At 34.8% G+C, this 17316-nt stretch overlaps 1 protein-coding gene across 3 annotated transcripts in view; it reads right to left on the bottom strand.

The window, feature by feature from the left end:
• LOC102696921 (adenylate cyclase type 2) overlaps nucleotides 1-596 on the bottom strand; it is a 105848-nt gene extending 105252 nt beyond the window's left edge. For all 3 annotated transcript variants that reach the window (XM_015357092.2, XM_069195269.1, XM_015357091.2), the window contains exon 1: nucleotides 242-596. In XM_015357092.2, coding sequence (XP_015212578.2) covers nucleotides 242-571 — 330 coding nt within the window. In that variant the 5' untranslated portion in view covers nucleotides 572-596. The remainder of the gene's footprint in view (nucleotides 1-241) is intronic.
• Nucleotides 597-17316: the final 16720 nt, after the last annotated feature.

A 17316-nucleotide genomic window follows, 5' to 3' on the forward strand; every position in this document is an offset into this window, starting at 1 on the left:
CATGTGTATGGAAAATTAGGTGTTTTTCAAATAAAAAGAAGAGCCCTTATGTAAGATTCCTTTTGTATGTGTGCATGCAATTGATGGAAATGCTCCTGGAAACACAAAAAGCACTTGCTAGGCAGAGAGCAATGGTCTAACTCTGCTGTTCTGTCACTAGTTAAATGAAGCATGCACTTAAAAAGAGCATAGACCCTTTTAAAGCCATCTCATTATATTAGCGTTCACTGAAGGATCTTACCAGCCCAGAAGCAAAGAATACTGTCAGCAGAGCAAGGCAGGCTCCCATCACAATCAGAAGCAGAAAGACTATCAGAGGGTGCTGCTGGCTCATGCAGTAGTATGACTCGTAGAGCCAGTCTGTAGACTTCTGTTTACCCCTGGTATTCTCAGTCCTATCCAGCAAATAGCGTCTCCTTCTCATTGCTTCTCGCCACATGGAAACTGGTGTGGAGTAGTCTGCCTTATCCCCCTGTTTTGTTTTTATACCCTCACTTAGTTCATTTGAATTCATTGAACCTCTGTGCATCCGATATGTGGGTAAAAAAGCTTGAAATGTAGTCCGTAGCATTGTTCAGGCAACATGTTAAGCTGGAATGAAGTGAGTGACTGAGGGAGAGACGGAGAAAGACAGAGAGGGAGGGAGAAAGGCAGGGAGAGAGAGGGGAGAGAGCTACAGAGAGGAGGGAGAGAAAGAAGGGGGAGGCAGAGGGGAGAGAGTTTACTATAGCTGCACTAATGTATTATGCACAGCAGAAATTACTTGTTCTAGCACTGACTAAGTGCTTTCATTCTTAAAAAAAATCCTCATTTTTTAAGTTTTCATTAAGCAGTGCACTGGAGATTTTTCTGCAGTCATCCTGAAGATACAGGTTCTAATTTGCATTTTATTTATACATATACCACATTCTTCTTAATTCTCTGCTTTCATATAAATTTATTTTGCATTGTTTTCTGCATATTGCCATTCCAAGAAGAATAAATCCAGAAAGCTTGGTTTATTTTCTCTTTCATATTCACATTTCTTTTTCCTGTATGATGGAGATCAACCAGTCTAATCCTGTGTCTTGGGAATTGTTGCAAGTCCGCTCATTCTGCTCATTGTAAGGAGTCATGCAAAGCTGATTAGAGACACGGTCGCACCAAATGTTTAAAAAATGTGTAAATAAGAAAATCAGATAAGTTCAACCCCTGCACCATTATGTAGTCCTATGATGATTTTGAAATTCATATTTTTTTAATATTGACAAAAAATTGTCAGTCATTATTTAAGCCTGGTGCTCCTGCTATTCCTGGCTCAGCATTGGGAGATGGACGCCCGGAAGCCTGCCTACCAGTGGGTCCAGAAGAGACCCGATGGCATAGGCTTCACCACGGCGTCCTGACCATTTGAGTCTGGGGCTTAGAACACCTGGCCTCGTTACCCTGGTTTTATTCCCTGTTCCTGTTCCAGATCCCGTTCTGGATTTTAACCTTGTTTGTCTCATCTTGGATGGAACCCCTGGTTGCTGGATTCTGGACTGTGCCCCGGATTTCCCCTTTGGACTGTTTGAACTAGTTTGCTATCGCCATGCCCCCGAACACCGGATCACTGCTGTCACGCCGCCATGTCTGTCAACTCATCCTGATCCTCTAAGTCTCTTCCCTGTTGTCCTTCTCCACTTACTTCCAGATTATACTGTCTGCATAGGGTCCTGAACTACGCTTCGCGGGAGCCTGGACCAACACTTCTGCATGAAAATGATTCAATGAGCTGATGTGCATTTATCTAGTCATTCTAATAGACTGAACATATACACAACATTTGGTGTGCAGTATCAGATATATGAAACTCGGTGTCTGAATACATAAGAACCTCTTCGATTGTATCAATTTTAAAATTTGCATAAACACGTATACTTTATCTTTTAATGTAGAATGTAGTTTTACTTTACTTTTATTGAGTTAATTTACTGTGCAGTGGTTAGCATTTTTGCCTTACAGCACTGGGTTCAATTCCTGGGGTGCTATCTATGTAGAGTTTATATATTCTCTCGTGTTCATGTGGGTTTCTTCTGGGTACTCTGGTTTCCTCCCACAGTCTAAAGATATACTGGTAGGTTATTTGGATTTTGGGAAAACTGCCCCTTGTGTGAGTGTGTGCATGTTTGTTTCTGTCTGTCCTGTGATGGACAGGCATTCTGTCCAGGGTGGATCCTGCCTTGTACTTGTTGCTTGCTGGGATAGTCTCCAGCTCCCGCCGACACAGAATTTATAAAGCAGTTACAAAATTGATGGATGGTTGGAATTTCTTGTGCATGTTTCATTTTTGAACATTGAAACACAAACCTTGAAGGACACAAATGCATCCTTCAAAAGGGTGCATTTCAAACTCAGATTCAGACTATGTTTCTGATAATGCACATAAAAAAATATGTATTCTGTATTCTAAGAAATTTGCTATTTTAAAAGTAAAAACATAATATAACCAAAGCAAAATGGAAGGAATAAGCACAAAAAAGTCTGTATGGGTCTTTATTATAAATCTGAAAGGAGCTCTTCTCTAGCCTTTTTGATACATGTAGGTGTAAATAGCTGAAACTCAAGTGAAATCTGACCATTTAGAGATTTTGGGTAAGTTTATACAGTTGGTGTTCAGAGCTAAGCCATAGTGTTATCTGTTTCCCTTTGTTTGTCTCCCTGTCAACCAAGTGAAGATCAAGCAAATTTGTATGTGTCTGTAGCACTGCCTGTAACTCAACAGCAACAAAAACAACAATTATTTACCTTCTATCATTTAACTTGTTATGAATGTGTTTTATTTTGGAATGCTAAGAAAATAATGTCAGGACCTGGCTTTATAAAACCTCAGGCAGAATTTTCTGCCTTTGTTCTATCAGTCTCATATTTTTATATAAGTGGTAGGCATAATTGGACAAGCCCCGGAAAAAAATACCATCCTAGTTGTCTTAAAACTCAAAACTGACTTTTGAACAAAGAAAATATTATTTTTTCCATTTTTGTTTAAGATATTTATTTTTAGTGTGTACTGAGTAAGACAAAACAATCTGATGGTTCAGACTTGATGCCCTAGGGGTGACCTTGATGCCCTAGGGGTGATCTCTAAACCAGGCCTCTTCTGTCTATACTTTGCAAGATAAAGCAGGATGTTTTAAGTCACATCCATCCAGGCAGAAATAGCCTTTGGAGGGCTGGGGCTGAAAAGGTTATTTTACAGTATGTTCTTTCTTTTTACTTCTGTTATGTTTGTTATATGCATAATACTGTACAATGCTTTCAGAGATTGTTTTATAAAAACACCTACCATTTTACTTATATTTTTCTTGCTTCTTGCTACTGAAAGCTAAAACATACAGTATATAAAATACACAATATAATTTACTATAGAGTGAATAAGAGAGTTTCAGATCAAAGTGGTCAAAGTCCACTTCACATACCAGTGCATTGCATATAATATTTCAATTGTTTCAATACAAATAAAAGTTAAGTTTGCAGCATATATTGTTACAATTAAAATAAACTCCAAACAACTGTACTGTTCTAGTATGCACAGAAAACATTTGTTTTTAACATTTTTCTAACCAAGCACAGAAAATGAACAGAAATAATTATATAGCATGTATGTTACAAGATTTAGTTGTAGTCCATAGAGAATAGCTGCATTTGTTTTGGTACTGAAGCATGAAGTGTTAACTGTGAATGAAGCCTTTATCACCAAATTAAATAATTCATTATCATAACGCTAACCATAAGAAACTTTTGATTATTTTCAAAGCTCAGTTTTTAGTTAGATGCTCAAAAATCAATTTAAAGCATGCAGTGACAAGCTCTATTTTGTTTTATTTAGTGCTGCTGCAACATAATCTCAATGACAAGTGAGTTGACAGAATAAGTGTACAGTGGTTTTGAAAGACACACTGTTCTTTTCCTCTTCGATAGATTTACTATGGAATATATCACAGGAAAGCACAGTAAGGCATTTGAAATCATTGACTTGCCCAATGAACGGACTGTAAATTGTACGTAAGCATTTTAATTTGTATAACTTTATATTATGCGGTGTACCCTTATTTAATTGATTTAATTTAATATTTTAAATAAAGGTCAACGAAAGAATATTGAAACTGTGAACAAAAAATCTAATCAAATATTTAGGATATATTTTTAGTTTGAAATGTGACATTTTCATAATGACAAAGTTAGTATTATGTGTGCAAAGGAACAAGGAATAGGTTTATTCCATGTTGAAAAAAAGAAGAAAGAGAGCACAAAGTTTCGGCTGTGGAGCCTACTTCAGGAAGGCTCCACGGTCGAAACGTTGTGTTCTCTTTCTTCTTTTTTTCAGCAGGTAATAAACCTATTACTTGTTCCTTTGCAGCCTACGCATGCTGACACAGCTACCCACCTGTAGTATTATGTATGACCTCCCAAAGACTGAGACAATCCTTAGACTAATGACATACACTTCATTTCAAGCCAGTCTTCTGAATTATGGTCTGCCACTGTTCTTCCTACATCTCTAATGCATCTTGAATCAGTATTAATTTATCTTTTAACATCTGACCAGTGTGAAGTATTTTAACATTTAGCTTTTCGAACACAACTATTAAACAAAGTTTAAAAAACAAAACAAAAACTAATATTTATAACTGCTATATACAAATAGGGTGAGTTCTTACTGCCCAGCATTCTACATGCAACTTTTCCTTCTAGATCTCTAACATTGGTAACTCGAATGCACTTAGAGTTAGAGAGGAATATTTGTAATAGTAAGACCACTTTCATTAAATATTTGTATTTATATATTTATATAAACTCTGCCTGGTGGATTTGAAAAGAAATCTGAAAAATTCCCCAAAACAAAAAGATAAAACTAATTAAGTTTGTTTGCCTTCAATGTCCAATACCCGTGATCTAAGCGACTTTGACCGTGGTATGATTGTTGGTGCCAAATTTGGTGGTTCCAGCTTCTCAGAAATAGCTGACCTCCTGGGATTTTTCACGCATTACATTGTCTAGAGTTTACAGAGAATGGTGCGATTAACAGAAAATTAACAGTGACCGGCAGTTCTGTGGGTGAAAACACCTTGTTAATGAGAGAGGTCAGAGGAGAATGGCCAGTCTCGTTCAAGCTGACAGAAAGGTCACAAATACTCAAGTAACCACTCTTTACAACAGTGGGCATCTCTGAATGTACAATGCGTAGAACCTGATGGGCTACAGCAGCAGAAGACTATACCGGGTTCCACTCCTGTCAGCTAAGAACAGGAAAATGAAACTACATGGCGACGTGATCACCAAAACTAGATGATTGAAGATTGGAAAAAACGCCACCTGGTCTGACAAATCTCGATTTCTGCTGTGACTTGCAGATGGCATGGTCAGAATTTGGCGTAAACAGCATGGATCCATCCTGCGTTGTGTCAACGGTACAGGCTGGTGATGGTGGTGTAATGATGTGGGAAATGTTTTCTTGGCACACATTAGACCCCTTAATACCAATTTAGCATCGTTTTAATGCCACAGCATACCTAAGCATTGTTGCTGACCATGTGCATCCCTTTATGGCCACAGTTTACCCATTTTCAAATGGATACTTCCAGGAGGATAATGCGCCGTGACACAAAGCACGCTGGTTCCACGAACATGACAGTGACTCCAGTTTACTCCAATAGCCTTCACAGTCCCCAGATCTCAATCCCATAGAGCACCTTTGGCATGAGGTGGAACGGGAGGTTCACAGCATGAATGTGTGGCCGAAAAATCTGCAGGAACTGCGTGATGCTATCGAGTCAGCATGGACTAAAATACCTAAGGAATGTTTGCAGCACCTTGTTGAATCCATGTCATGAAGAATTCAGGCTGTTCTGCAGGCAAAAGGGGGTCCTACTCTGTACTAAATAGGTGTACTTAATAAGGTGGCCTCTAAGTGTAGAATGTGTAACTAGATAATTAAAAAAATGTTTTCCCTTTAGGATTGGCTTTGGTATGCTTACTTTCTGTTTAATGCAGAAAAAATCACATTAAAATTCAGTATCTTGTCTTTGATATCACATTGGAACAGTAGAATAGGAACAATCAAGTCCCCTGTGCATCATTTAGCAGGGCTGGAGATGCCATTTTAGCACTTTTCTTTGAATAATTTGAAATGCCACGCATTTTTTCAGTTAAGTATATTTGCTTTACTGTTGTATAAATTAATTAAAACCAAGTAGAAAGAAAACACAATCAATGTTGGAAGTAGAAAAGAAAAAAAAAACATCTGTAGGAGTATGAAAATTTGCACTCTTAAGGCTGAACTTCCTTGATTTGCTGCCAGGCAATTACCGGTCTTATTTGCCTTAAAGGAAAATTATAAGAATAAGAAAAGAACATGCACATGCCAATTTAGTATCTATTTCCTATACCTTTTTGTAAAGTCTATAGTCAATGTACTTGGCTTTGAAATAAAAAAAAGTTTAACATGTTCCCAGTTAATGGCAGAGTATTTTTTAAAATTTCTCCATATATCACTCCACACTGAAGAGTAAATTACTTCATTCACACATTGAATAAACCAAGATCATGATATTTCACTAATGCAATCAGGGGTAATCTGAATGTCAGATAGATGGTTTAAGTCCCTACAGATTACACTAAATAAAGTTATTTCTGAATGAGACATGTGTGAAGTGCTAATTATCATCACCACTAGTTTGAAATTTGTTCAGAAATGGTAATAATTAACTATATGAAGTTATTTTCAAATTTTAATGTTTTAGGTAATCAGAATCACTTATTTTTCATGTTAATACAATAGGCAGAAAACCCAGAAATGTTATGTTTAAAACACCTGTATAAGTTTTTGATATTTTAGTTTTTTATAATCATGTTTAAAACTATTTTACATTTAATCATTTTTAATAACTGGTGAAATAATGTTGATGTCGATATTCTAAACTGAAACATTCTCAAAGATAGCACTGCATGTTTTTGTCATATAGCAAAATAGACACCAGTACTCAGTGCTGAGAGAGTAATTTGAATAAATTAGGTATTCCAATCTTGAAGTCATTTTTTAAGTATTAACAATAATTTATAACATAGAATAATTTAATTTTAAGAACAGTTTGTTCTTTCTTTTTAGATTCAGATTATCAAAAAATCAAATCAGGGTAAAGGTTAAGACAGATTCAATAAAAAACAGATAAAATATAATCCACAATGAATTACAGTATCAACCTTAAATGTTCAAGCTTCCTTAAGAAAAATAAACATTGTTGCCCTCTTTTGTAAAAAGAATGAACTTTTGCCCCAAATCTTAACATGTAGTCTAGAACAGTCATCAATTATTTATCTACCACCTCCTCCTGATGCAGGAGGTTGGCCTTAGCCAAACTGGTTAAGCCACTTTAAGCCACTTCTGACCAAAACACTCAATAAACCTTTCAATACATTTTAAATTATTGGATATCGTTATTCCTTCTGAAATAATCAAAAGACTACATCTTTAATCAAAGGATGATGTGCTAAAACTATACAATAAAATAAGACCTCATTTAAAAAAGTTATAAATATTCAATTTATATTAACAGTAGAATAGAATATCACCACATCTTTTGTGTTTTTGTTTACTTACTGTACAAATTAATCTTAGGCTTTTGTTAGTTTGATATATTTCATTTTGTTTGCATCATGTTTTTTCCTTCATGATTCTTGGAGAACTTCTCAGAGATATTGATAGTGGTGAATTCTACCCTGTGAAAGCTGTGAACCTAGGAGACTGGAGATAAGTGATCTGTAAGTTCTAGTGTTGCTGTTTTGGTATTCAAAGGAGGGCCAAATATGCACTTGCCCTTTTTTACTAGAATTTAAAGTGCTGTCCCCTTGAAAGACTTTTAATTAAAGAATGACCACTGCAAGTAATTGAGAGAAAATGGATTGCGTTACTACTGAGTTTATTTTATGTTTAGTATTAGGGATTCATGTGTGAATTTGTTTTTGTGAAGAATTTTCTTGTATTTTAAGGTTTTATTTAGCTGGCTAAGACAATCAGTAAATCCATATTATTGCATATGTAGCAGTGTAAAATGTTATGCACATACAAAGGAATGATTACAAATGAGAGGAGACCAACAAATGGCTGCATAGGTTGTTCCACATTCCCATAAACACTCCTAGAACCCTGAAAGGAAAAGGTTATGAATTAGAGGAGGACACTCTGTTTGGTTATTGGACTATTTTTAGGTGGATGATCAATAGGATTTTATAATTCTAAAAATAAAAGATATACAGGCATGTGGTGAAAGACTGAGAAGTCAAACAGGAGATCGCCAAATGTGAAATATAATTTTAAATTAGTATAACACCTACAGTAAGAAGAATTAAACCTGGTCACTAATAAATTAGTTCCAAAACAAGATGAATAATATTTTCCTACATTTCGGGGCACAATCTGATTTCTGCAGTACCCTACTCCTTGAAATTATGAAACAATATAAAAATCTGATATATAGACCTAGAACATTTACATGAACTACTTAGACTACAATGTATTCACCCACAGTGCAAATTGTTTTGTACTGTACTTCTTTAGGATGGTCTAGTTTAGTCTCCTTTAAATTGTTTTCATCAGAAAAACATTCAGGTGTTGATATGGAAATCCACCTGTATGCACTGAGTTTGGGAGGTTAACCTTTTTTTGAGGGAGAAGAAAGTATTACCATCTCTGGAATAGTTAAATGTTCCCCAACTGCAAATCATCTCACCACCTAAAAGTCACATGTAATCAGCTCTGATCCTCAGCACACAATAACTTCTTCTGGTTTCTACACTTTCCAGTGATTGGAATTTATTTCAAAATACTTCAGTTTTCAGCTCATTTGAATTTAAGACAACAAAATAAACTAATTATTCATACGTCAAGTATATGAAATGGTATTAAAATTAATTTAGATTTCACTTCTTTATATTTTTCATTTAATTAAATGAAATTAAATATTTTATTTATTCTCATCCATAGGAAATCTTTCCTCTGTGACAATGACTGCATTTTAAATAAATAATGACACTAACTTCCTTGAACAAACTGTGGCAATGTTGTCATGAAATATGACAGCAAACGAATCATTACACCTCTTACAATTTGATGAATACAAGTTACTTGACAGAGATAAGCAATGTCTAAAAATATTTTGGCATAAGCACATGTAGACATTCACATTGTTAGAACCAGAAATCCATTTATAGCAGTCTAAAGAGTTAACCTCACACGACACATGAATATTCTTCCCACCCTGAACTGGATGCTTGGACAATGGAGAAAGGAACTATTTAGAATAGACAATCAAATAAAGATAACATATATTTGGGTGTGAGGAAACTAATACTGGAAGAAACAAGACAGCAGCAGTAATATATTAGAAACAGACTTTTAAAATATGTTTCTGTGAGGCTGAATGATGCTGGACCACAAATGTCTTATTTCAGTAGTGCAAATATACCATTTGATTATCACAGAGAGCATCGGGTTCTGGACCCAAACAAGAAAATAAAATTTACAAAAACACAATGAACACAAAATAGAGTGCCAGTCTCAAGTCAGGTGGGTAGCTGTGTCAGCGTGCGTAGGCTGCAAAGGAACAAGTAATAGGTGTATTCCATGCTGAAAAGAGAAGAAAACAAGCACAACTTTTCAGCTGTGGAGCCTTCTTCTGGTGTGAGAAAGACAGGGCAGTCAAGTCAGGGACTATCACTCTGATGCAGATATTCCAGCTCTGAAAATTTCATAATCACTCTTCATGTGCAAGAAATCAACCATCACTGCAACCAAAACAGTGTTTAAATAGGCAATGGAACAGCTGTGATTCGTCAAGGGGCTTTAATTACCCACAGCTGTGCGTCCTCAATACAGGTGTGATAGTGATGGCCTGTCACAGTTTCATCAAATGTCTTTCATTTAAAATGAACCAATACAGTGCATATTTTAAAAGATGTTTAGTCAAAATACTGAATAATACTGCTGAAACCAAGTGACAGAAGTTTTAGACTTTTTAGATTTCCCTTTTATTTATTAATTACCAGCATTGTAACTAAAACTGGGTGTATGCTACCTTACTAATCAGTTATTAATATTCTGTGGTTAGCAATATTTAATCCTTATCCTCAGAACCTTATCTTCAGTGTCTAGAATCACAAAATAACTAATTAAAATGCATATTCTTTTATTTTTTGGTCCTGAACAAATGTTTGAAGACTAATTATAAAAAAATAAAACTTTGTGTTGGCAAAGCAAACACCAAAACAATGATTTTGCATTGTGAGTTATTACTGTATGTAAATTCATAATACTGTTAGTATAAGGATAATTGCTTAAAATGCAATCATTGCTTTTGTAATTTATGGTAAGATGGTACACGTTGCCTTTGTGTCAAGGCAAAATAAAATATTATCTGATTTTGGGGTGCTCTGAGAAATTCAGTAACATTTTATTTTGTATTGTGGTGCCATTTTTTCAGTACTAAGTATGAAAAGGTTTATGAAGTCTTGCCCTTATGATAGTACTGATGTTCCCGAAAAAAAGAAAACTGAATGTGTCCTTAACGGTTAGTTTGAGGTGCTGTTGGTGTATGACACACGCTTATTAGGTTTTATTGATACTTATACATACAGGATACAGAAGTGTATTTTACAACTGTAATATATAATTTTTAAATGAAAGTAAGTACTTTCTTTCACATATCTTTTATGGTGCACCAATGACTTTTTAAAAGATATACAGTATAGATTTTACAGGATTCATTATCTTATACTTGCTCTGAGAAACAGACAGGAATATTTCCATGCAATTAGTAACTTGCTACTTATTTCATTAACATGCCACTTTTTACTATTTTTAGGAACTATAATTTATTTTCCCTTATATATATATTCACCTATTTGTAACCAATGATTTCTCTTTAACCTGATCCTCCTGCATGAAGTCAAAGTACACAATATAATAATCTCACTATCTTTAGGTTTTAGAAATATGCTGTATAAATAAAAGGTGTTGTTGTTGGAAGGCATCCTTGATTTGGTACTATGAGTAAAAAGCTGAAATAGCAGAACTGTCATGTTGGATGAAAAACTGAATGTTTTGCTCAATCACCTCCATTCACACTTGTACAGCGGAGCTGAATACTTGCAGTGGGCTAGGGTGGCATAGTGGCACAGTGAATTATGAATCATTATGAATCCTGGGGTGCTATCTAGGTGGAGTTTACATTTTCTCCCCATGTTCTTGTGGGTTTCCTCTGCATGCTCTAGTTTCTTCCTACAGTCAAAAAATACTGTAGTGGTAAGTTAAATGGCTTCTGGAAAAACTGGCCCTGGTGAGAGAAAATGCTGATTGCATAGAAACGTAGAATTAAGACTATACACATTTGGATATTATTTCAGCATTATGTTCTTTGAAAGAAAAAAATAAAATGGCACATGTAAATACATATTAAAAGCTGCAATTTATGCAGTAATTTGTAGAGGAGTCATTAAAATAGGACTAGCAAAAGATGGTTAGAGGATTATTATCTTTATCTCATTCTCAGCAGTGATTCCTGTGTCTTACCAGATACCAGATCAAGATAAGGAGCTTTACGTTCTGCACAAGCTCTGCCTGTTAACTAGCCTGCTCAAAAGCTCATCTCTGGTGTGGTGTTCTATCCTGGTGAATATTTCTATTCTCTCAAGACTTAATAGAATTGCATTGGGAAAACACACTGAATAAAAATGACCCATTCAAAATAGGACATGAGTTTTTCACATAAAAATAATAGTTTAAATGATAATGGTGACGTTGCGTTTTATTACAATTGTATTACTATTACATCTATTTTAAGAGATCTCATTACCAATAACAGCAACCACTTCAACAACAGAATTTGAGCAGTCTGTCATTATTTAATGGCTTATATATTAATTCCATTCATTAAATAACAAAGCGTAGACATGGCAAACATTTCTAACCAGTTATTAATTAACATCACTGATGATGCCTTTCATCAAACCAATAGTGCATGTAAATTACAAAATGAATGAAGAGATATATGACCAAAACAAATACAAAATACGTATGAACTATATGCAGTCTTCTTATAAATGAAGATAGCCATTAACACTTGCAAGGCCTTTTAAAACAACTTTGTGTGCATGACTTTCCAGTGTCATACTGTCATGCTTGGGCTGGCACGGACTTGCTTGCAGCAGTTGCCAGAGGCAAAACAAGCATTTGCACAAGGTCTTAGCATTCTTCTGACCATGTGAAAATGAAATACCATATAGATGCTTTTCTATTAAACTAGCTGCTTTCTAATTAGGTAGCTACACCAGTTCTCAATCAGTTCATTAGGCTGCCTATTTCAGATGTTTTTTTCCTGTTATTCAATGCTCTGACAGTGAGCTGTCTAGTGAAAACCTGCCTTCCTAATTCCGACAAAATTCCTTCTTTTTTACCCTCTTGCTGAAAACATCATCCTGAGGCAGCTCTGTCCAGATTTTCACTGCTGCTACACTTGGGTTTCAGCCAGTGAACACACTGCATAGCTGCTAAACAGTGCCAGCAGCATAACATCATGCAACTACGGCCTCTGTGATCAAAAAAAGTATCTTGAGACTCTTGAGAAAACAAGTTTCAATAGTTTTACCTAGGCTGCATATTCTGATACAATAAAATATTTACAGAAATAGGACAAACCACAAAAGTAGTACAGTATGTACAGTAGGATGCCGGAACAGGCACAAACTACAGTATATTCATTAAGGGTTAGGACAAGGTTTAGGCTACATTTAAAGTGTAGACCAATCCTGTACCATTCTATTCTTCTAGCAGGAATTTCTTCAATAGATGTTGTGAATAGTGTAACTGTGAATGGATTTGAACTGCACTTTTCACCAGTTCTCATCATTTTAAAGGGTTATATTTGGGACAGAAAACTGACTGCTACAGCACAGTAAACCTCCACCACCCTCACAGCAGCACTATGGATCCTAGAAGTAGAAAGTCCTAAATAAATGAATAAATATGATCAAAGATCATAAATACAAACATATTTGCCGTATGTTATAAAGTTCAACATAGGCCATTTTCTGATGAAAATGGTTGGAGATCATGGTTGGAGATAATTACAGGTACACAAAGGTAGTGCCATCAACATTTTAGTAGCAGTCAGATCAGCCAAACAGATGTATTTCTGCCTCTGAAAAAGGTCCATATCCGTAAAGAGTAGAGGGTATGAAAAGGAAATGTCGCTGAGAAGAGAATATACTCCTAAATGTAACTAACTTTAGACACTCTTAAAACATATGAAAAAAAAGTGCACACAGAGCCCCCCACACAGAATGTACAGTAAGGAAACTACAGTGGGTCAGATACACAATGTGAAGGAAATTCAGCTGAATATTTTTATTGTTAGGATAAATTCAACATGAAAATCAGTACCTGATACTGTCTTGCTATGGAATTAAATAATAAAGAATCATATTTACTCTCCCTAATGTCAGAGATTACTGAGTGTTACACAGCTCATAAGTTCTCCAGCACAGTTTGATAATAGAAAAATGAAAAGGCACAAACATTGACAGTTCAAACAAAATTTATTATAATAGTACACACAGCTATATAAGAGCATGATCCACTATTATATTCAAATACGTACAAGTTAGCGAGTATCAGAGCACTGCTTTATTTAGACATGAATATTGCAGAATTCTACCCTTACTGTATATTCTAAAGACAACAAAACCCTAATAGGCCAAAGAAAGATAATTTGTCCTAATAAAAATGTATCTTTTCCCAGGACTACATCTCCCTATTTAAACTTATATTAACCAATGAATAGGAATCAATTTACCTATTGTTGACAAAGGCAATACTAAAAAGGAGATAATTTTTTAAATTCCAAATAAATGACATACAAGCTTTCTTGTGTAATTAAGCACTTTCAGGCCCTTTTTCACGGCACAAGCTTTTTGTAAAGAGGAGGAGGATGTATTTCTTAATCTTTTCTTACTTCCTTTCTATTTTTCTGTTTTGTATTTATTCTATTGGCCATTTGTTCAATGATTGGATTAATGACCTTGAATATTTATGTTTTAATATAGTTTTCTTGGTGATCTAATATTGACTTAATTTAACCCAAATTATTTGTTAGAAACATTACTTTGATCATCATTATCTAGGCCAAGGCAACTTTGTAAATACATAAAAATAACAATTGTTCCAAACCTCTGAATAGGGTATCTTTTATGGGAATTACAAATGTGGCTTTCCTTTCTGAAATACAGAAAACCAACAATATATTCATTTAAGGAATTTTATCTAATTGAAATGCATATGTGGTTGGCATGGAATGGACTAGCATCCCATCCAGGGTGTATAATGTCTTGAGCGCTATGCTTGCAAGGATAAGCTCTGGCTCCCCTGCAACCCTAAATTGGATACAGCGGTCAGGAAATGGATGGATGACATGTGGCATAGTTAGGAAATGTAAAAATGCTTAACCCTAAAGCCAAAGAGATGCATTGGAAGACATCTTCCACATCTACTAACAATGTTCTACTCAGGCTAGCCTGGTATATATCATGAGAATAGAAAGAACCCTAAGACTACATACAGTATGTCTCTGCTGCAATTGTTTATTAAAACAATTGCAGTAAAATTTAACACTCTATAGTGTTTAGTGACTTGGGCATTTCAATAGCTTTTACAAAAAAAAACCAATGAAATCAACAACATAGTCTATACAGTACATCTTAAGTATGTTATTTACAGAGCAGTTCATACTAATGCAGACATCATATGTAGCAGATCTCTTTTTCAAAAGGTACAGTACCTCAAAATGAGCTCAAAAAGCTCACTGCATTCCTTTACCAATCCATCACAGTACACAATAAAATGCAACCTATGTACAATATAAAATATTATTTATGACAAACCTGTGAATAAATACCACAGCATTTACACTTATACACATATGATTGAATGGAGTGTTCAGAAAACATTCCTGAAATAAAACTTATTTCCCAAATTAAGGTCAAGGTAATAATTGGAGTTCTGTTAGAAATCAGATAGAAAATACTAGAAAAATAATTTAGCTGTCATGTTTTGTGATTTCCCAATAACGTTTTTGAAGAATGGTTCCAGTAAATGAACAACAGACACATTTAATATTAGAAAAAATGAAGAAATGGATTTGGAATCTCCAGTAAAACATTCATCTAACATGACCTCCAAAGTTATATAGATCTATTATCTTATTACTATAGTTAGTTATACTACAGGTCTATGATCTATAGTATACAATACAGACATACGGCTGCTAATATGATTTTGTTTTCTCTGGCAAACAAAATTTTCATGTTCTGGACAAAAATCATTCAGTTACAGTTAAAGAAACAAAGATATATGGTTAGCATGTTGCAATGCAATGTATTTTTTCAAAGCTATAAGTGATTAATATAATTAAATCCTAGAAATATATTCAGTTTTATATACTGGCAACCTATCTGATCTACGTATTCTTTAGTTTGAGGGAAATATACATCTTCAAACTGCTCTGAAAAGCTAAACTGCTGTGTCTTTTATTATAAAGCTCTCCAAAAATTAAATACTGTACAAGTGCTACAAAATCCAATTTTGCTAAGTGTCTTATATGCAGTTGTTTTAGAAAAAAAACTACTTTCAACAATTTAGAATTCTATGTACTAGAGATTTACAAATAATTTTAGTGACATTAATAGTTTTTATGCACTTTTCATAAATTCTACTATACTATATTATATATAACATTCTACTACAATTTTCAATAGTAGTCTTACATAATTACATAATGCTATAGGACAAAATCAAAAATAGGACAAAAAGGTTCCTTTGCACTTATATAATAGATTCTGGTTGAAAAGTGTCCAAAAGAAAATTAATCAAAATTCCATTTTAGATGCCTGACCAATTGCCTTTAACACATGGCCTGTCAAAATTGGACAAAGTTTTTACTGTTAGAACAAGAGCAGAGATTTTTTCCCATAATCGGACACACTTTTAGATTCTGAAATACAGATGCCTTTGTACATTCTGTTCACACACCTGTGATAATGACACTAAGCTGATCAGACACCTATTGTCATTTCCTTTTGAAAGCTGAATAGATGTATGCATTGTGATTTTGTACTGTAAGAGATCTAACAATAAATACAAATTAATGGCTCAAGAAACAACTAGCCAAATCACAATCTATCTTGCATATGCAAATAAATACATGTTTTGTCAAAGGGGTGTGATTTATGAATACCCTCAGCACAATGTGTCTATTCAAAGTTTTTACAAACTCAGTTCACAAAATAAACATGCTTGTATTTAAAACAGCATAAAAGATACAAGTGTAATTTCAGTTCAAACCTCCTTACATGGGTGCATTTTAAAATAAAAACAATTGGAATGTGTTACCACTTTTTTTTGTCTGGTTCCTATTTATTGGTGGTGAGGTTATGGCCTGCATTTTAATTTACTTGTATTCATATCAAATATGTTCTCATGATGTATCATGAGTAATATAGATATGGTAAGTAGGTTAGGTCCCCTTTTCAGGCCATAAAGACCCATGGGGGAATGGGGGTCAAGGGCCACAATTTTTCTCAACCATCCAACACTGGAGGTGGAGGTGATGAGATCAGCATCACATGCCCGCCAGCCTATTACCCCAGAAAGATTAACCCCCAGTACTGGTACTCATTTGGAAAACAGGCTGAGTGGACCTGGGAGCCATCTGGAAGAATTAGGACAAACTACATTGCTTGCCCCTACCTGGGATTTAATCCGGGACCTTCCAGTTAGGAGCTAGAGATGCCCTTGCCGTCTGAGCTACCACGGCTTTGTAATATACATATACTATACAGTACATAAACAGGTATGGACATCCCAGGATTTTTCAGAATCAATATGGAAATGTACAATTTTAAAATGATCTCATTGCAAACATTCAAACCTCTCTCTACTTATTTTCTTGTATCATGACTATTCAAAAATGCAGAACTTCAATTTTTTTTTATGTAGTATGTGAAATGTTTTAGCAGGAACCAACCCTGCAGAGAAAGCGTTATGTAATTCACATTATGGTAGACATCAAATTGAAAATTGAAATGAAATTCAAAGAAATGGCTTCATGCCTAGGTCTATATTGAATTAAGTTGATCTGATGGCTGTGCCTGGCACTTCGCCAGTTTCTGTGGAAATGAGAGATGGCATAGAAGGCTTAGTGTCTTATTGTTGATACACAATACCTGTTCTGTTGTAGTGATAAGATATAA

This window comes from Lepisosteus oculatus, chromosome 10 (assembly GCF_040954835.1).
Source record: "Lepisosteus oculatus isolate fLepOcu1 chromosome 10, fLepOcu1.hap2, whole genome shotgun sequence".
NCBI lineage: Eukaryota > Metazoa > Chordata > Actinopteri > Semionotiformes > Lepisosteidae > Lepisosteus > Lepisosteus oculatus.